Here is a 20,164-nt window from a genome sequence, read left to right as displayed (position 1 = left end):
GCCAAATAGACACATATATAAACTTTTCCATATATATATGAAGATATGTATTTAAATTTATGTTTTAACTGAGTGATTAATTTGCCCATGAGAGAAAACCCTCCATGACCCACAGCCCAAGGACCAGAGATAACCTGGCCCAGCTGCCTCTGCAGCCTTATCCTGGGACTCTCCTCCTCTAGCCTTCTGCCTCCATGACCTGGCCACACCTTTGGGCACCTCACTTCCTCCTCCTGGAGGGCCCTTTCTCTTTCCTTGCATGGCTGACGCCCTCTTACTCATCAAGGCCCAGCAGGTGAAACTGACCACTCCTGGCATCCTCTGAACACATTCTCACTCCAATGGCATTCTCAGAGCCTACTGGAGTTACCTGCTGAGAGGTATCTCTCAGATCTTTTCTGGAATCTCCCTGAGGGCAGGGGTGAGTCTTATCCCTAGGTGCACTGGCTACTTCTCTGGGTCCCTCACTTCCACACCCATCCACCTCAATTCTTTTATATTTAGTAGAGATGGGATTTCACCATGTTGGTCAGGCTGATCTCAAACTCCTGACCTCAAGTGATCTGCCCACCTCGGCCTCCCAAAGTGCTGGGATTATAGGCGTGAGCCACAGCACCCAGACTTGCATCCACCCCCATTTGCACTCACAGAGTTCTCAATCCTGGGCATGGCAGAAGCACCAGCCTCATCCCTCCCTCATCAAGGGTGTGCCCTGGGATCCCTGGCCTCTGACTGGAAAACCAGGTACCCACATCCTGAATGGGGGTATTTACTTATCAAACATCTAGCCCCTGGGGTTGTCCAGGGAAATGCGTTGGGTGGCAGCAGATAGCATTTATTTATTTATTTTTGTGACAGAATCTCACTCTGTCACCCAGGCTGGAGCGCAGTGACACGATCTCGGCTCACTGCATCCTCTGCCTCCCAAGTTCAAGTGATTCTCCTGCCTCAGCCTCCCAAGTAGCTGGGATTACAGGTATTATAGGCACATGCCACCACGCCCAGCTAATTTTTGTATTTTTAGTAGAGATGGGGTTTCACCACGTTGGTCAGGCTGTTCTCGAGCTCCTGACCCTGTGATCTGACCACCTGGGCCTCCCAAAATGCTGGCATTACAGGCATGAGCCACCACACTTGGCCTGAAGAACTTTTAAAAATGGCAAGTTCAAGGCTGGGCATGGTGGCTAACGCCTGCAATCTCAGCACTTTGGGAGGCCGAGGCATGTGGATCACTTGAGGTAAGGAGTTTGAGACCAGCCCGGCCAAGACAGTGAAACCATGTCTCTACAAAGATACAAAAAAATGGCTGGGCGCGGTGGCTCACGCTTGTAATCCCAGCACTTTGGGAAGCTGAGGCAGGTGAATCACGAGGTCAAGAGATTGAGACCATCCTGGCCATGGTGAAACCCCGTCTCTACTAAAAATACAAAAATTAGGCGGGCGTGGTGGCATGTGCCTGTGGTCCCAGCTACTCAGGAGGCTGAGGCGGAAGAATCACTTGAACCCAGGAGGCAGAGGTTGCAGTGAGCCGAGATTGCATCACTGTACTCCAGCCTGGCGACAGAGCAACTCTCCATCTCAAAAAAAAAAAAAGATACAAAAAAATTGGCCAGGCATGGTGGTGGGTGCCTGTAATCCCAGCTACTTAGGAGGCTGAGATAGGAGAATTGCTTGAACCCAGGAGGTGGAGGTTGCAGTGATCTGAGATCATGCCATTGCACTCCAGCCTGGGTGACAGAGCAAGACTTCATCATAAAAAAAAAAAGTCAGCCAGGCACGGTGGCTCAGGCCTGTAATCCCAGCACTTTGGGAGGCTGACGCAAGTGGATCATGAGGTCAGGAGTTCAAGACCAGCCTGATCAACATGGTGAAACCCTGTCTAAAAATTCAAAAATTAGCTGGGCAAGGTGGTGCATGCCTGTAATCCCAGATACTCAAGAGCCTGATCAACATGGTGAAACCCCTCTCTACTGAAAATATAAAAATTAGCTGGGCATAGTGGCAGGTGCCTGTAATCCCAGCTACTCAGGAGGCTGAGGCAAGAGAATTGCTTGAACCTGGGAGGTGGAGGTTGCAGTGAGCCGAGATTGCACCACTGTACTCCAGGCTGGGTGACAAGGCAAGACTCTGTCTCAAAGAAAAAAAAAAAAAAAAACAGTCAAGTTCAGATCTCGAACCTCAGAGATGGGCTCTCAGTGAATCTGCAAGAGGGCAAGTCTGTATGAAGTGCCCCAGGTGATTTGATTTTTAGCCACAAGGGTCTCAGGGGCTGGGACAGAGTGTTTTTGGCAGCAGGAGAATAGACAGGTATTCTTAGGCATGTGTATCATTAAATACTTTCTTTTTTTCGAGGCAAGGTCTCTCTCTATCAATCACCCAAGCTGGAGTGCCATGGTGCAATCATGGCTTACTGCAGCTTCAACTTCCTGGGCTTCAAGCAATCTTCCTATCTCAGCCTCCTGAGTAGCTGGGAGTACATGCACATGCCATGACACTCAGCAAATATTTGCATTTTTTGTAGCTAGGACCACAGTTACAGGCCACCATGTCAGGCTACATTTTTTTTTTTTTTTAATTTTTGTAGAGACAGAGGTCTCGCCATGTTGCTCAGGCTGTCTCAACCTCCTAGGCTCAAGTGATCCTGCAGCCTCAGCCTTCCAAAGCACTGTGAGCCATGGGATCTGGCCTGAAATACTTTTAAAAGCCACGCAGAAGCTGACAAGTTCAAGATCATCCTGACTCTCCCAGCCCTAGCTGCTCCTTGCCCCACTCCTCCCACCCCAGTTCTACACAACCTCTATGGGCAGGTCCCCTTTCCTAAGCCATGGCAAACCCGTTCCTATCCACCCTGAGCACCCTGCATAGCAGCAAGCAAGAAAGCACCATCAAAAACGATGAGTTCGTGTCCTTTGTAGGGACATGGATGAAGCTGGAAACCATCATTCTCAGCAAACTGACACAAGAACAGAAAATCAAACACCGCATGTTTTCACTCATAGGCGGGTGTTGAACAATAAGAACACATGGACACAGGGAGGGGAGCACTACACACTGGGGTCTGTTAGGGGGAAATAGGGGAGGGGACAGCAGGGTGTGGGGAGTCGGGGAGAGATAGCATGGGGAGAAATGTCAGATATAGGTGAAGGGGAGGAAGGCAGCAAATCACACTGCCACGTGTGTACCTATGCAACAATCTTGCATGTTCTTCACATGTACCCCAAAACCTAAAATACAATAATAAAATATATATATATATATATATATATATATATATATATATATATATGAAAAAAAAGAAAATGCCAGTTTCTTCCTAACAAAGGCACTAGGCTTAGTCACTGTTTGCAGTGTACTGTTTGCTTAACACAGAAACAGGCAGGGTGAGGAAACTGGTTTGGCTGGTTTGCTGGGCGAGAGGGAGTGCAGGGGATCTTTGATCCAAAGGTAAAAACTGGGAGACTCTCACACAGAAAGCACCAAGTCCTCCAGGGACTCTAATGTTTAATATTCACTGAACACTTGACACATCATCCTATGGTGTTTCCATACTATTATGCCCATTTTACAGAGAGGGAAACTAAGTCCTGAGCTTATGTTCCTAGGCAGTCTGACTCAAGAACCCTCTAAATTTGGAGGAGATGCTGCCCAAACCTTGGGCAGAAGTGGAGGATTGGAGGCAGGAAAGAGGAAGGAAGGGGTAAGATGAAAAGTGCAGAAAAGAAGGAGGCCCAAGGCCCCCCAACAGTAACAAGAACCAGCTGGGGCACTGGGATCCCTGGCCTAGGGCAACTTACATTAACAAAGAGGAGGAGAGAGAAAAAGAGATAGACAGCTAGAAATAGAGATGGGGTTAGAGATTGGGACAGAGAGATAAAGATCGAGCCAGCGAGAGAGCCTGTACCACAGATTTTTTAATTGACCAAAAGTGGAAAATATTTTAAAATGACAATATTTCCTCCTGTTTCCAGATTCAGGTTTGAGGACTCCCTCTCTGCCCTCCACAGCAGTCCAGAGGGACGCTCAGAGCACAGTATGCCCAGGACACACAGAACATAACGCAAGGTTCTAACAGAACAAATTCTTCCCTGCTTATTTACAATCAATCTTAAGGGCTGGACCAAGTCCAGAGAGTTTGAGAGGGAAAAACATCAGTCAAGATAGTGATTTATTCATGTGTTCATTCGTTTGCTCAAAAGCACATTGAGAGTTTACTGTGTCCCTGAGAAATATCAGCCACTGCTGAAATTATTCTGTTTTCTCTCTTTACATTCCTTCCGACTCGCATGTATGTTCCATCCAATCTGCCATAACCTCAGGTTCTAGCCTGGTGCTAATACACAATAGGCACTCACCTTTGTGAACTAAATGGATGAATATGCATACATAATTCTCATAACAGATCAATAAGTATGGCTGCCCCATTTTATAGGTGGGGAAATTAAGGCTTACAGAAGTAAAGTGACTTATCCAAAGTCGTATAGCTAGTGGCTAAAATTCAAACCTGGCTTTCCTGTGCTTCTCGCTGAAGGATCCCAAACAGCCATTGTGGAACAATTTCATTCTCCTCCTTGAAAGCCTTGTGCCCTCAAAGGAGATGGGGTTGAGGCAGAATAGAAACACAGTAAAAGGCTGGGCACGGTGGCTCACACCTGTACTCCCAGCACTTTGGGAGGCTGAGGCAGGCAGATCACTTTGAGCTCAGGCGTTCAAGACCAGTTTGAACAACATGGCGAAACCCCAAATCTAGTAAAAACACAAAAATTAGCTGGGTGTGCTTGTGCACACCTGTAATCCCAGCTACTCGGGAGGTTGAGGCTGGAGAATTGCTCGATTGTGGGAGGCAGAGGATGCCATAAGCCCAGGTTGAACCTCTACACTCCAGCCTGAGCAACAGCGACACGCCATCTCAAAAAAAAAAAAAAAGAAAGAAAGAAACCCAGCAAGGATTGGATTGGGACAGGTACTTCTCAGGGATTTTAGGGTTTGCACAGATTCTGGGAGATAGGAGATTCCTGTCTCTAAAAGAAATTTTATTGGCCGGGCGCGGTGGCTCACGTCTATAATCCCAGCACTTTGGGAGGCCGAGGCGGGTGGATCATGAGGTCAATAAGCCTCTGGCTTATCTGGGGCTACCTTGGAAGGGAATGTGCAACAGACACCAAGGTGAGCATTTCAGAAAAAAAGCCTCACCCAATAAAAACCCCTGGAGAGCAAACAGGAAATTCCATAACCACCTGGCAGAGAGGGGCAGGCAGGGCCCCACTGGGAGGAAGTAGCAGCCAGCCTTCCTTACATGGCCTTGCCGGGCCTTCCACCTCCGCTCCTCCAGAGATACAAAGGCAAGGCCAGGAGGGTGCCCCACTGGTCTCCTTTCCCAGTAAGCTCAGATCAACCTTTGTCACAGACATGAGTAATTGGTGAAATGACTGTTAAGAGTTTGAGGGGCGGGGGAGTGGCGATCTGATGATGTAAGGTGATCTCAAAGCTGGTTTCCAGTTTTGCCTTTTAAAAGCCTAATTGTATTAGGGGGCCTGCATACTGTTTTCTGCACCTTTCAACAGGTACTTTAGAAAGGAGAAAAAACTGCCGGGCCCGGTGGCTCATGCCTATAATCCCAGCACTTAGGGAGGCCAAGGCGGGCAGATCACCTGAGGCCAGGAGTTCGAGACCAGCTTGGCCAACATGGTGAAACCCCATCTCTATTGAAAATACAAAAATTAGTTGGGTATGGCGGTGCATACCTGTAGGTCCCAGCTACTCAGAAGGCTGAGGCAGAATTGCTGAAACCCACGAGGCGGAGGTTGCAGTGAGTCGAGATCATGTCACTGCACTCCAGTCTGGGCGACAGAGGAAGACTCTGTCTCAAAAAAGAAAAAAAGAAAAAAAGGGAAATGGGTGTATTTAATCCACACAGGTGGGTGCTTGTGAACTAGGTCAACCCCTCAAGCAGCCAAAGCTCAACCCTGAAATATAGGCCCTGTGTTCCCAAGGCCAGATTGTAGAGCAAGCAAGGGAAGAAATCAATCACTGGAAAGCCTGCCAGCTTTTTTCCACCCCTGAATCAACTTACAGTTGTGGTCACTAGGCTAATACTTCCGAGATCCCAAACTGTCTAACAGCCTGGGTTTCTCAAACCAGTGTGTGCTGAGAGGAAGGAAAATAAGCAGCAACTCTAAAGAATTGGCTTATTACAGTTGAGTTTTCTTGTTTCTTTTAACGATCTTCATTCTAGAAGCTAGAGAGGAACCAATGGAATAAATATAATGTTGAGATCGTGGAGTCAGCCATGGAAAGGGGCAGAGACTGACCCTAGCAAACCACTACAAAGTCCCCTGAGTTCGGTTAAGACCCTACAGCTGGCCAGGCGTGGTGGCTCATGCCTGTAATCTCAGCACTTTAGGAGGCCAAATCACCTGAGGTCAGGAGTTCGAGACCAGCCTGGCCAACATGGTGAAACCCCGTCTCTACTAAAAATACCAAAAATTAGCTAGGTGTGGTGGCACACGCCTGTGATCACAGCTACTCCAGAGGCTGAGGCAGGAGAATCGCTTGAATCTGGGAGGCAGAAGTTGCAGTGGGCCAAGATCCAGCCTAGACAACAGAGTGAGGCTCAATCTCAAAAAACAAAAATGACAAAGACCCTACAGCTACCTGTGCACAAAAAGTGACAGGTTTCAAGTTTCAGAATTCCCACAGAGTAAATTCTCCATGAAGCCAATGTCTAAACCTGATGCCAATGTTATATCCATCCCTTCATTTCCCTGCACTGTCCAAGGAGAGCTAGGCCACATCCCAAATCCTAGCTGCCTTTTAAAATCACAAGCCAGTTCCTGAGATGGAATGTGTGATTTTACCAGAAGGGCACTTCCATCCTGGGGCAATTCCACATTGGACTGGTACAAGTAGATTCCACAGTCCAAAAAAGCCAAATATATATATATATATATATATATATATATATATATATATATATATATAAAATGTCCCGAAATCTGCTGTGTGGGAGTGAGATCTGTGAACATAAAGGGAACTAAAACCAACCACACCAGTGGCCTGAGGATTCTGCGTGGAGGCCGCCTCTTCCCACTAAACCATCAGCCTCAAGGTCCACCGCCACCTCCCACCTGGTCTGACCCATCTCCATCATCACTAGCCCCTCTTGGAGGCCTCACCCTATCAACACCTCCATTCTCAGCTTACTTCATGGGACAGTAATTCCCCAAACACCTTTTTTGTTTTTGTTTTTTCAGATTGTTGAGGTGAAAAACAAGGAGAAAAAGGAAGAGAAAAGAACAACTGTAGATCTTTCAGCAGATCATGGAATTCCTTTATGCCTCAGTTTCCTCACTTGTGAGATAGGAAGAATAGTGCCCACCGTCCTAATGTTCTAGTGAAGACTAAATGAGGTTAAATATGTGAAGCACTTGCCCCAGAGTCTGAGGCAAAAGTGAAGACGTGTCACTATTGAATTATCAAACTATTAATATTAATATGTAATAATATTATTATTGGTCAGACACAGGAGCTTAGAAGGGAGAAATAAAAACCAGACCAACCCACCCTCGGTGCTACCAACTATCCTGGTGCAGGAAAACAAAGTCACCAGCCTTAGCACTGGGACACCCCAGACACACGCTCAAATACAAGCTCGTTTCTAGCCCCTGCCTTGCTCTCCAAGGCTGGATCAAATTTGCCTCCCCAGAGAAGCCAATCCTCAATGCCTATTGACATCAAAATATCCAAGGCTGCACAATGGCTCACATCTGTAACCCCAGCACTTTGGGAGGCCAGGGCAGGTGAATCACTTGAGCCCAGGAGTTGAGGCAACTTCTGATTCAATAGAAAGCTCTAGAGCACACAAAGCAAATATGCTTCATCAATCAAGCTGTAGCTTCTCTGTAAAAAATGCCACTCAGGCTCATGCCTGTAATCCCAGCACTTTGGGAGGCTGAGGCGGGCGGATCACCTGAGGTGGGGAGTTCAAGTCCAACCTGACCAACATGGAGAAACCCCATCTCTATTAAAAAAAAAAATACAGGTCCAGGTGCGGTGGCTCACGCCTGTAATCCCAGCACTTCGGGAGGCTGAGGCAGGTGGATCACGAGGTCAAGAGATCGAGACCATCCTGGTCAACATGGTGAAACCCCATCTCTACTTAAAAATACAAAAAATTAGCTGGGCATGGTGGCACGTGCCTGTAATCCCAGCTACTCAGGAGGCTGAGGCAGGAGAATTGCCTGAACCCAGGAGGCGGAGGTTGCGGTGAGCCGAGATCGCACCATTGCACTCCAGCCTGGGTAACAAGAGCGAAACTCCGTCTCAAAAAAAAAATACAAAATTAGCAGGGCATGGTGGTGCATGCCTGTAATGACAGCCACTCAGGAGGCTGAGACAGGAGAATTGCTTGAACCTGGGAGTTGGAGGTTATGGTGAGCTGAGATCAGGTCATTGCACTCCAGTCTGGCAACAAAAGTGAAACTGTCTCCAAAAAAAAAAACCGCCACCCACTATTCAAACGACTTCCAAAGTTCAAAATAAATTTAAAACAACAGCATGATTGCTAAAGATCCATGTGGCCATTACTTGGAATATTCTCAGGAGTTTTGGGGGAAAAAAAAAGATTCACATGGCCAAAGACTGGAAGAACAGACACAGTGGAGGTGTTCCGGCAGGGGAAATGTGGGTGATTTCTCTTTAAAAAAATGTATTTTATTGTGATACTCACCCAATCAACTGAAATCATGAGAGAGGAGAAAGTAGTTTGATATAAAGTAAGCACCTGGGATTCAGTGAAACCAGAAGAGAAACTAGCCCCTTCCCTTGTTCCCTGGACAACAGTCAAGCGGAACAAAGCAAACTCTAGATTATCACAACGATAAGGCCTAGAAGTACTTTGGATGTTTGTATGCATTTTTATCCTGAGTCAGAACTACCATGCTTTTTAAAAAATATCATTATTCCTGGCTGGCCACGGTGGCTCACGCCTATAATCCCAGCACTTTGGGAGGTAGAGGCAGGTGGATTACCTGTCAGGAGTTAGAGACCAGCCTGGCCAACATGATGAAACCCCGTCTCTACTAAAAATACAAAAATTAGCTGGGTGCAGTAGTGGGCGCCTGTAATCTCAGCTATTCGGGAGGCTGAGGCAGGAGAATCGCTTGAACCCGGGAGGCAGAGGTTGCAGTGAGCAGGTATCATGCCACTGCACTCCAGGCTGGGCAACAACAGTGAAACTTCGTCTTAAAAAATATATATATAACACGCCTGTGATACCAGCTACTAGGGAGGCTGAGGTGGGAAAGATCACTTGAGCACAGAGGACGGAGGCTGCAGTAAGCTATATGATTGCACCACTGCACTCCAGCCTGGGCAACAGAGCAAGACCTTGTCTTTAAAAAAGAAAGCTTTAATCTGTATAAACAAAAGCCCCAGCCCAGTAACCAGGAGAGGGTTGCTATTCAGTCATTCCAGAGATGGTGCTTAATGGAGCGCAGGAGTCAGATCCCAGTTCAGATACCTGCTTTGCTGACCCTGGGCAACTGGACGTCACCCTCTGAGCCTCGGTTTGCTCATCGGTAAAAAGGGAATATTCCCGCCGGGCCTTCACATCCAGCAGGTTTTTGCAGCCTGAAATGAGACACTGTCTCTACAGTGCCTCAGGGCAATAAGAGAAACACGAAGGCTTCTAGTAAATGCCCTCAACCTCTGCTTCTTTATTACATAGTTAACAACCAGGCAGGGCTACCCCCTCCACCACAGTGCTCAGTCGTAAACATTTGGATCCCCAAATCTGTGTAAATTCCAAAGGGGTGTCGGTTAAGCCAAGGAGGGAGCTTGCCCATTCCAACCCAAGGGCGTGGGAGTGCAGTTTCTCGGCCCCTTTCCGACCCCACCCCACTCCACCCATGGACACCGGCGGCGCGCTCTCACCTCTGCCCAGGACGCGGCCTCTCTCCAGGTGCCGCCGAGGCACCGTGAACGTGTAGCTCTCGGAGTCAAAGCCGGGTTGGCAGGGCTCCGGCTCCTGGCAGAGCCTAGACGAGACCTGGGGTGGGGGAAAGGTAGATGGAACTGGGTGACTCGGAGGGTCCCCTCCTGCTCACACCGAAACCAACAGCGCCGCCCCTCCCTCGCTCCCGGCGTCTGGATTTGGGGAGGACTCCCGCCTCCAGCCCCCGGCGGGCAGCGACGTCACCCTCCCCTACCCCGAAACCCGCGGCGGCCAAGCCCCCAGGAACTCTCAGGGTGGGGTGGGGGCGCCGGGTCACCCCCTCTAGACCTAGTCCACCTTTCCTTCCGGTCTCTTTTCTCGTTTTACTGGAGATGTCTTCATTCTCCCCAACCCCACTTTCCTTAGACCGGGAACGCGCTAGTCCTCAGAACAAGGGGCGCTCCCACCTCCTCCGACCCCACTTTCTTAACCCCAGGACCCCCACTCCTATTTACAACCTTTCTTCGCATGGCAGGTGCCTTTTTTCCTACGGATGCCCCTCTTCCTCCCTCGGGGATCGTCCCTACCTCTCCTGCCTCCTCCTCGACTTGGGCACCGGGGCTCCCCTTCTCCACACTCCGCCTTCCACCTCGCTCCACGCCCCCACCGCCCGCCCGAGCCCACCCCGCGAAGCCCGCGGCCAGGCGCCCCCGCTGAAGGAGGCGGCAAAGCAGCGCTTGCCCCTCACCACCTCCCCACTCCCATCACTGCGGGGTCCGGAGCGCACGAGGCTTCAGGCCGCTAAGCTCCTCGGGACCCGAACTTTCTTGGAAGAAGGGAAGCAGTGACGACGGGAGAGGAAGGGGCGCGGGGCTGGGGCGCAGAGCGTGCGGCCAGAACGCGTCCCTCGCAAGGCCGGGGACCCGAGGTACCTGCAGCAGCAGCAGCAGCAGCAGCGCGGAGTGGCTGCGGCTCGAAGGGCCCATGGTCGGCCGGGGACGCCAAGCGAGGGCGGGGGCCGGGTGCGGTCGGGTCGGGCCGGTCTGGGCCGGGCTGGAGTCTGAACGGACTTTCGCGAGCTCACAGGTGCTTTGAGGCTCCGACGACACTGAGTGGGTCTGCGCGGCGGCCGCCAGGTGAGCCTCTGAGGCACCGCCTCCGACTCCGCTGATTGGCTGAGGGCGCACCTGCCGGCCGCAGCCAATCAGCAGCGCGGAACCCTCCCCCGCGGGAATGACGGCCCGCCCACGGCCCCGCCCCTCGGCCTCCGGCAGACCGAGTGACCCACCAGTCTGAAGTTGCTAGGGTCTAGATGGGTTACGGGATCTGCACACAGTTCTGATTCCACTGAGTTCGAATCCCAGCCCCGCCGGTGCTCACTAAGATATGGGATCAGAAAGGACTTTTACACTTGACTGAATTCTTTTGTTTGTTTTTTGTTTTGGAAATGGGGTCTCGCTCTTTCGCCCAGGCTGGAGTACAGTGGGGCGATCACAGCTCTCTGCAGCCTTGAACTCCCGAGCTCAACCGACCCTCTTGCCTCAGCCTCTCTAGTAGCTGGGACTGCAGGTGCACACCACCATGCCAGACTACTTTTTTTTTCTTTTGTGTTTTTGTAGGGAGACGAATCTGGGCAGATAGAGGAAGTAGGGGCGCTGTATCTCCCTGTATTGCCTAGCCTGATCTTGAGCTCCTGGACTGAAGCGATCCTCCTGCCTTGGCCTGACAAAGTGCTGGGATTACAGGTGTGAGCCATGAGCCACTGAGCGAGCAGCTTTTTTTTTTTTTTTTTTTTTTTTTTTTGAGAAGGAGTCTAGTTCCATCTTGCCCAGGCTGGGGTACAGTGGCACGATCTCGGCTCACTGCAACCTCCACCTGCCAGGTTCAAGCGATTCTCCTGTCTCAGTCTCTCAAGTGGCTAGGACTACAGGTGTGTGCCACCACACCGGCTAACTTTGTATTTTTACTACAGACGGGTCTTCATCATGTTAGCCAGGCTGGTCTGGAACTCCTAACCTCAGGTGATCCACCCTCCTCAGCCTCCCGAAGTGCTGGGATTACAGGTGTGAGCCACTGCACCAGTCCTCGAACAGCCTAATTAAAAAAAAAAAAAAAAAAAAATACTTCTAGAGATGGGATCTCACTATATTGCCCAGGCTGGTCTCAAATTCATGACCTCAGGTGATCCTCCTGCTTCAGCTCCTTTATTGAGTTCTTATTTTTTAATCTAGTCTTTTTTAACTGTAGAGCTCCGTGGGTTAGTGAGTCAGCAAAGTAATTCCCTAGGTCAGGACCACCTCCTAAAGCCTTAGTTTCTCCACCCTCCTAATGGGAATAATGATCGGAAATGTCTCCCTATGTTGTTGTGAGGCTCCCATACAATTAAAACAACCGATGTTTCTTGAGCCATAAATGCTCTGTACAGATGTGAGGGGCAAAAATAGTAATAATAAAAGGGGCTGGGCATTAAAGATTATTGTGCCAGCCTCTGTGCTAAGCATTTGACACTGACTAGCTCTTTTTTTTTTTTTTTTTTTGAGACAGTCTCGCTCTGTCACTCATGCTGGAGTGCAATGGCATGATCTAGGCTCGCTGCAAACTTTGCCTCTTGGGTTCAAGTGATTCTCCTGTCTCAGCCTCCTGAGTAGCTGGGATTACAGGCGCGTGCCACCACGACTGGCTAATTTTTGTATTTTTAGTAGAGACGGGGTTTAACCATCTTGGCCAGGCTGGTCTCAAACTCCTGACCTCAGATGATTCACCTGCTTCAGCCTCCCAAAGTGCCAGCATTACAAGCATAAGGCACCTCGCATAGCCACTGACTGGCTCATTTAAGCTCATTTCAAAACAACCCAAGAGCTGTATTATTATTCCCATTTGATAGATGGGCAACTGAAGTTTAGAAAGGTTGAGGCCAATGAGAGGGGGCACAGGACTGGAACTGACCTCTCTGATTCCAGGGCCTTTCTTCTAACAACCAGCTTCATCTCATGTAGTCCCAGACAGTCTTCCAGCTGGAGCTGCAGTTTTTAGTCTGTTTTTTGATGTTGACCTGGAAGAGAACTTTAGAGACTATCCAAACCTATGATTTGCAAATAACTTGTTCAACGTCACAGAGGAGGTCAATGTCAACGCCAAGACCAGAACCCATTATGGGGCTCATAATGCTACAGCCACACCATGGCCACCACCACCTTGTCCAGGGAATTCTGTCCCCAGTAAAATAATTTTAGGAGAATAGAATAGATAGGGGGCCAGAGGTCTCAGGTCCTGGGCCAGAGGCACTCCAGCACCCCCCATCCTCCATCAAAAAACGAAAACAGAATAGACTGGCAAATATTAGATTAGACAGCTTCCCTGTCTGACTGCCTGTGGCCAGCCACGTGTGGGTGGTTTGTCTACCCTGACAAGGACACCTCCTTTCCCTTTATTCTCCAAGCATGATCAGAACTACACAGCATTAAGTGGAGTCAGCCACTCACTGGCCCTATGACCTTGGAGCAGTCAGTGTTATCCTTTGTATAAGTGAGTTGGCATGAGCTAATACAAAAACAATCACTAAGCAGAGTTCTTGGCTCATCATGGCAGCTTCTCAATAAATATTTGAAGTGGGGGTTATTCTTTCAAAAGGCCCACCCCCTATTTCCCTTCCTCCTGGGGAAGGCATGTTTGGAATATTTCAACCAGAGCTAAAGGTGCCTCTGAGCCCACTGAGGGTACTTTCTCAACTGCAGAGGATTTCTGGACAACCCAGCAGCCCAGCCCCCACTCCAACCTGTCCCCTCAATTGTAATGGGTTTCCAATCGGGCCTTTTGGATGCCTCTATCTTGGCTCCCTCTGCTCTTAACCCACCAGGAGTCTCAAAGGGAAAAGGCTCTGGTATTTCCTTTCCCGCTAGGATCGAGCTTTGAACAAGATAATGGAAATACAGAAAGAGGCGTTTCCCCCATGGGGCTGCACTGTCTGCTAATTTTTTTCTCCCAGTTATGTAAAAATACATATTTTATACCATCGCTGGGCCCAGGGAGACTTTGGGGCTTTACTTTCTTCTACCCAGCAAGCCTTGGCCTTGTAACTCTGCAGCGACTCTCATCGACTCTTCCATTACACTCTGATAATTCAATAAAAAGGATTTTAGAAAACAATTAGGGGCAGCAAAGTCAGGTCAGGCCTGATGCGCTCTTCAGACTTCTCAGCAAGTCCTTCTCCAAACTCCAAAGAGAGTAGATCAGGTGTCCAGGGTGAGGTGGAAACACAGAGGGGCTCCTTGTGGAAGACAGGTGCTGTGTGACTTTGGAAATGCACTGAATTGCCTCCCTGTTTCCTCTTTTTCTTTTCTTTTGGTACAGGGTCTTGCTCTGTTGCGCAGGCTAGAGTGCAGTGGTGCTATCTCGGCTCACTGCAATCTCTGTTTACCAGGTGCAAGCGATTTTCATGCCTCAGCCTCCTGAGTAGCTGGGATTGCAGACACACAACACCATGCCTGGCTAATTTTTTTATTTTAGTAGAGATGGAGTTTTGCCATGTTGGCCAGGCTGGTCTCAAACTCCTGACCTCAAGTGATCCACCTACCTTGGCCTCCCAAAGTGTTGGGATTACAGGCGTGAGCCACTCTGCCTGGCCTCTGTTTTTTCTTCTATCAAACAGGGATACCTCAGCTGGCCTGGTGGCTCACAACTGTAATCCCAGCACTTTGGGAGGCCATTTGGGAGGTGAGAAGATCACTTGAGCCTAGGAGTTTGAGATCAGTCTGGGCAACATGGAGAGACCCTGTCTCCCCGCTCCCAATTGTTTTCAATTAGCTGGGCATGGCAGTGCATGCCTGTAGTCCCAGCTACTCTGGAGGCTGAGGTAGGAGGATCATTTGAGCACAGGAGGTTGAGGTTGCAGTGAACTATGACCACACCACTGCACTCCAGCCTGGATTCACTTCTGGCTCTGCCATTAGTTGAGCAGCTTAAGTGACTTTATCTCCACCATCTTGGTTTCCTCACCTATCAAATGGGGATGTTGATAGCACCTAATTTGTAAGGTTCTTGAAAACACTCTACAAATGTGAGTGATTAGCCCTCTTGGGTCAGTACATTCCTTCCCAGTTCTAGGCAAAACTGTGGGCCACTGGAGCCTCCCCTCCCCAGGCTCTCCTTCCCCAACCCTTGCCACTAAAGCTCCTCAGGTTATCTCTTGCATCTGTTGGAAAAAAATTCTTTCATTCGAACCTCCCAGGGCCATCTGCACTTTAAAGAGGGCTCTAAAGAAAGACTTTGCCAGTGGTGGCTAAAGCCTGTAATCCCAGTACTTTGGGAGGCCAAGGCGGGCGGATCACGAGGTCAGGAGATGGAGACCAACCTGGCCAACATGGTGAAACCCTGTCTCTATAAAAAAATACAAAAAATTAGCTGGTGTGATGACACACACCTGTAGTCCCAGCTACTCAGGAGGCTAAGGTAGGGGAATTGCTTGAACCTAGGTGGCAGAGGTTGCAGTAAGCTAAGATCGTGCCATTGCACTCCAGCCTGGGTGACACAGCGAGACTCCGTCTAAAAAAATTAAAAAACTGCTTCTTTCAAAGGAGTTGTAAATGCTGTCCAGGGCTCTTAACCTGGTGTCTGTGGATGGGCTCTGGTGGGGTCTGTGAATCCCCTTAGACTGTATGCAGACCTGTCCGTGCAGGTGATAAGGCCCATTGCTTCCTAATGTCTCAACTGGGGAAAACTCAAACTTCAGGAGTTGAGCTCTATCTGAGATCTTGCTGAGATCCAGCGCTAACAGTGGAATTTCAGGCATCACTGGGGAAAAGAAATGTTTGGCCGGAGGCCTTGCCCTTGAGATCACTGTAGGTAGATAAGAGAACCTGCCACCTGGCCAATAACAGACCTTGCATGATGAGATCACACACTCCAGGTTTCCTCATTGCGGAGTGTGTCTTGGACAGACTTTCACTTCCTATGTGTTTTCTGCCTGGAGGCTACAGATCAATCCTTCAGGTGGTCTTCTCCCTTTCATTTCCTGGCAAGGGGGGCAGTCATGGACTCGGACTGGGGTGGGGGGTACCCCTCTCCAGACCTCTGCTGAGAAGAGTCCAACCACCAGGAATCCCCAGGAAAATTGGAGTTGCTAGGGATTGCAGCTTGATCAGGCTCCTGGCTGTGTGAAGGAGAGGAGGCCCCCTTCCCCTCCTCCTGTCTGGGTTGGGGAGAGGAGGCCTCCTTCCTACCTCTGCTTGGCCGGGCTGCCTGCCAGCGTGCAGGGGAGGGAACTGGCTATACCGCTTCCAGTTGAAACGGTGCTAACTGATAAGGGTACCGCCCTTCCAGTCTGAAAAAAACAGTTTTATTTCAAACACAAAGTAAAGAAAATAGTGTATTGATGTTGAAACTATTTCTTTCTGTGTGTTAAAAAAAAAATAGTGTAATATACACTATGTATAGTATAATGAAATCCCAGGTATTCATCACCCACCCCCAATTGTTTTCTGCAATTTGTAAACTTTGTAATTGTACAAATTTTATTTTATTTTTGTCTTTGCAGAATTTTTTGTTTCTTTTTGAGATATGGTCTAACTCTGTCACCCAGGCTGGAGTACAGTGGCCCAATCTGAGCTCACTGCAGCCATAACCTCCTGGGCTCAAGCCAATCCTCCCACCTAAGCCTCCCAAGTAGTGGAGAAGGCAGGCATGCACCACCACACCTGGCTAATTTTTGTATTTTTTGTAGAAACGGGGTTTCATCATGTTGCCCAGGCTGGTCTCAAACTCCTGAGCTCAAAGGATCCACCTGCCTTGGTCTCCCAAAGTTCTGGGATTACAAGCATGGGCCATCACGCCCAAATAATACATACATTTTTTTTGAGACCTCGCCCAGCACAGACTTCTTTAAACAACAACAACAAAAAAAAAAAACATGGAGTCATTTGTCCTGTAGGATGTGCTGTATTTTTTTGAGGGTCTTGCTTCTTCACCCAGACTGGAGCACAATGGTACGATCTCAGCTCACTGCAACCTCTACCTCCTGGGTTTAAGCGATTCTCCTGCCTCAGCCTCCCTAGTAGCTGGGGTTACAGGCACGTGCCACCATGACCAGCTAATTTTTGTATTTTTAGTAGAGATGGGATTTCACCATATTGACCAGGCTGGTCTTGAACTCCTGACCTCAAGTGATTCTCCCGCCTTGGCATCCCAAAGTGCTAGGATTACAGGCATGAGCCACCGTGCCCAGCCCTGCATTTTGTTTTTGGTTGCATGCATCTTTGAGGTGTCCTTAAATGTGTTCCTCCATCCCATAAGTCACATGAACTAGTACTGAGATATACAGGCTTGACTTGATTCAGATCAATTTTTTAGGAAAAATATTTTATAAGTGGGGCTGGGCGTTTCCCATAGCATCATATCTGGAAACAAGAAGTCCTCTGGCTGAGTCACTTTCAGGATGCTAAGGTTCTGTGGGTGTCAGCAGATCTCTCTATTATCAAGTTCTCCATGAGCCCCTTCACCTTGTGGTTTTAGCACCACAGATGATGGCTGTTCCCATCCATTAGCCCAAACAACAAACATTCATTAAGCACTCCCAAGTGGCAAGCATTCTGCTTAACACTAGGAACAAAGAAATAAACAAAATATAGTCCCTGCCTTTAAGAAGCTCATAAGGGGCTGGATGTGGTGGCTCAAGCTTATCATTCTAGCACTTTGGGAGGCTGAGGTGGGCGGATCACCTGAAGTCAGGAGTCTGAGACCAGCCTGGCCAGCATGGTGAAACCCCATTTCTACTAAAAATACAAAAAATTAGGGGAGCATGGTGGTACGTGCCTGTAATCCCAGCTACTTGAGAGGCTGAGGCAGGATAATTGCTTGAACCTGGGAGGTGGAGGTTGCAATGAGCCAAGATCATGCCATTGCACTATAGCTTGTGCAACAAGACTGAAACTCCAACTCAAAAAAAAAAAAAAAATTAGCCAGGCATGGTGTCAGGTTCCTGTAGTCCTACCTACTTGGGAGGCTGAGGCAGGAGAATTGCTTAAACCCAAGAGGCAGAGGTTGCAGTGAGCCGAGATCATGCCACTGCACTCTGGCCTGGGTGACAGAGCAAGACTCCCTCTTAAAAAAAAAAAAGAAGCTCATAAGAGGCTAGTTGCAGTGGCTCACACCTGCGTTGTAATTCCAATGCTTTGAGAGGTCGAGGCAGATAGATTGCTTGAACCCACAAGTTTGAGACCAAACCGGACAACATGGTGAAACCTCATCTCTACAAAAAATTTAAAAAATTAACAGCATGGTGGCTCATACCTGTAGTCCCAGCTACTTGGGAAGCTGAAGCAGGAGGATCACTTGAGGTTGGGAAGTTGAGGCTATAGTGAACCATGATCATGCCACTTCACTCCAGCCTGCAGCCTTGGGAAAGAGTAAGACTCTGTCTCAAAGAATAATAAAATTTTTTTAAAAGGGCTGGGTGTGGCCAGGCACAGTGGCTCATGCCTGTAATCCCAGCACTTTGGGAGGCCAAGGCAGGCGGATCAGGAGGTCGAGTTTGAAACCAGCCTGACCAATATGGTGAAACCCCATCTCTACTAAGAATACAAAAATTAGCAGGGTGTGGTGGCACGTGGCTGAGGCAGGAGAATCACTTGAACCCTGGAGGTGGAGGTTGCAGTGAGCCCAGATGGTGCCACTGCACTCCAGTCTGGGCAACAGAGCAAGACTCCGTCTCAGAAAAAAACAAAACAAAACAAAACAAAAACCTCATAAGGTACTGTGGGAGGGAGACAAGTAAACACTTATCCATTTATTTATTATTTATTAAAAGCCAATTATGTATCAGGCATTGTGCTAGATGCCAATAATTGCATTATAATGTATGATAAAAGTGATAGTTACTATTTATTGAAGTGCACCGTAATATGCGTTATCTCACCAGTCTTCATACAGCCCTTTGCTATAATACATACATATATAGATTGTACAGATTTTGTTGTTGTTGGTTTTAATTTTTTAATTAATTATTATTATTTTTTTTGAGATGAAGTCTCACTCTGTTGCCCAGGCAGGAGTGCAGTGGCTTGATCTCGGCTCATTGCAACCTCTGTCTCCTGGTTTCAAGCAATTCTCCTGCCTTAGCCTCCCTAGTAGCTGAGATTATAGGCAGGTGCCACCATACATGGCTAATTTTTGTATTTTTAGTGAGTCGGGGTTTCACCATGTTGGCCAGGGTGGTCTTGAACTCCTGACCCACCTCAGCCTCCCAAAGTACTGGGATTGCAGACGTGAACCACCACTCCTGGCCTAGTTTTTTGTTTCTTTTTTTCAGATGGAGTCTTGCTTTGTCACCCAGGCTGGAGTGCAGTGGCGCTTGGCTCACAGCAACCTCTGCCTCCTGGGTTCAAGTGATTCTCCTGCTTCAGCCTCCTGAGTAACTAAGGATTACAGGCATGCACCACCATGCCCAGCTAATTTATTTTTAGTATAGACAGGGTTTCACCATGTTGGCCAGGCTGGTCTGGAACTCCTGACCTCAGGTGATCCATCCACCTCAGCTTCTGAAAGTGCTGGGATTACAGGCATGAGCCACCGGACCTGGCCCTGTTTGTTTTTTATTAGAGATGAGGACTCACTATGTTGCCTAGGCTAGTTGTCAATCCCGGCCTCAAGTGATCCTCTTATCTCAGCCTCCCAAAGTGCTGGGGCTACAGGTGTGACTATTTTACAGATTTGGAAGCAGAGACTCACAGAGAAGCAAAGAGATTTGCCTGATGTTACACAGTGTATTAGGGTTCTCCCAAGAACAGAACATATAGGATACATACAGAGAGAGATGAGAGGGGATTTATTAGGGAAATTGACTTATGGGATTATGGAGGCCAAGAAGCCCTAGGATAAGCCATCTACAAGCTGGAGAACTGGGAAGTTAGTAGCATGGCTCAGTCCAAGCCTTTCAGTCCTAGGCTGAAGGCCTGAGAACTTTGGGGGTGTGCTGGTACAAGTCCCAGAGTCAGAAGGCGGGAGACCCTGGAGTTCTGACGTTTACTGGCAGAAGGCAGATGTCCCAGCTCTAGAAGAAGAGAGAGAAAGTGAGTGAATTCACCTTTCCTGTCTGCCTTTTTCTTCTATCCTGGCCCTCAGCAGACTGAATGGTCCCCACCCACGTGGGTGTGGGTGACTCTTCCTCACTCAGTCCACTGATTCAAAACACCACTCTCTACAGGAAACATCCTCCCAGACATACACAGAAAGAATGCTTTA

General features: G+C 48.7%; 1 protein-coding gene across 1 annotated transcript in view; it reads right to left on the bottom strand.

Annotated features, from left to right (window-relative positions):
- The window catches only part of CDH1 (cadherin 1), a 90,322-nt gene extending 79,405 nt beyond the window's left edge, over positions 1-10,917 (bottom strand). Inside the window, exons 1-2 of the mRNA XM_064383225.1 lie at positions 10,864-10,917; positions 9,931-10,045 (exon numbers count right to left, since the gene is read on the bottom strand). Coding sequence (XP_064239295.1) covers positions 9,931-10,045; positions 10,864-10,917 — 169 coding nt within the window. The remainder of the gene's footprint in view (positions 1-9,930; positions 10,046-10,863) is intronic.
- Between the last annotated feature and the right edge of the window lie 9,247 nt (positions 10,918-20,164).

Source organism: Aotus nancymaae, unplaced genomic scaffold, assembly GCF_030222135.1.
Source record: "Aotus nancymaae isolate 86718 unplaced genomic scaffold, 86718_ANA_hifiasm-v0.15.2.pri h1tg000030l, whole genome shotgun sequence".
In the NCBI taxonomy this organism is placed as follows: Eukaryota; Metazoa; Chordata; class Mammalia; order Primates; family Aotidae; genus Aotus; species Aotus nancymaae.
The sequence above is the reverse complement of the archived record's forward strand: the minus strand, read 5'-3'. Positions and strand labels throughout refer to the sequence as shown.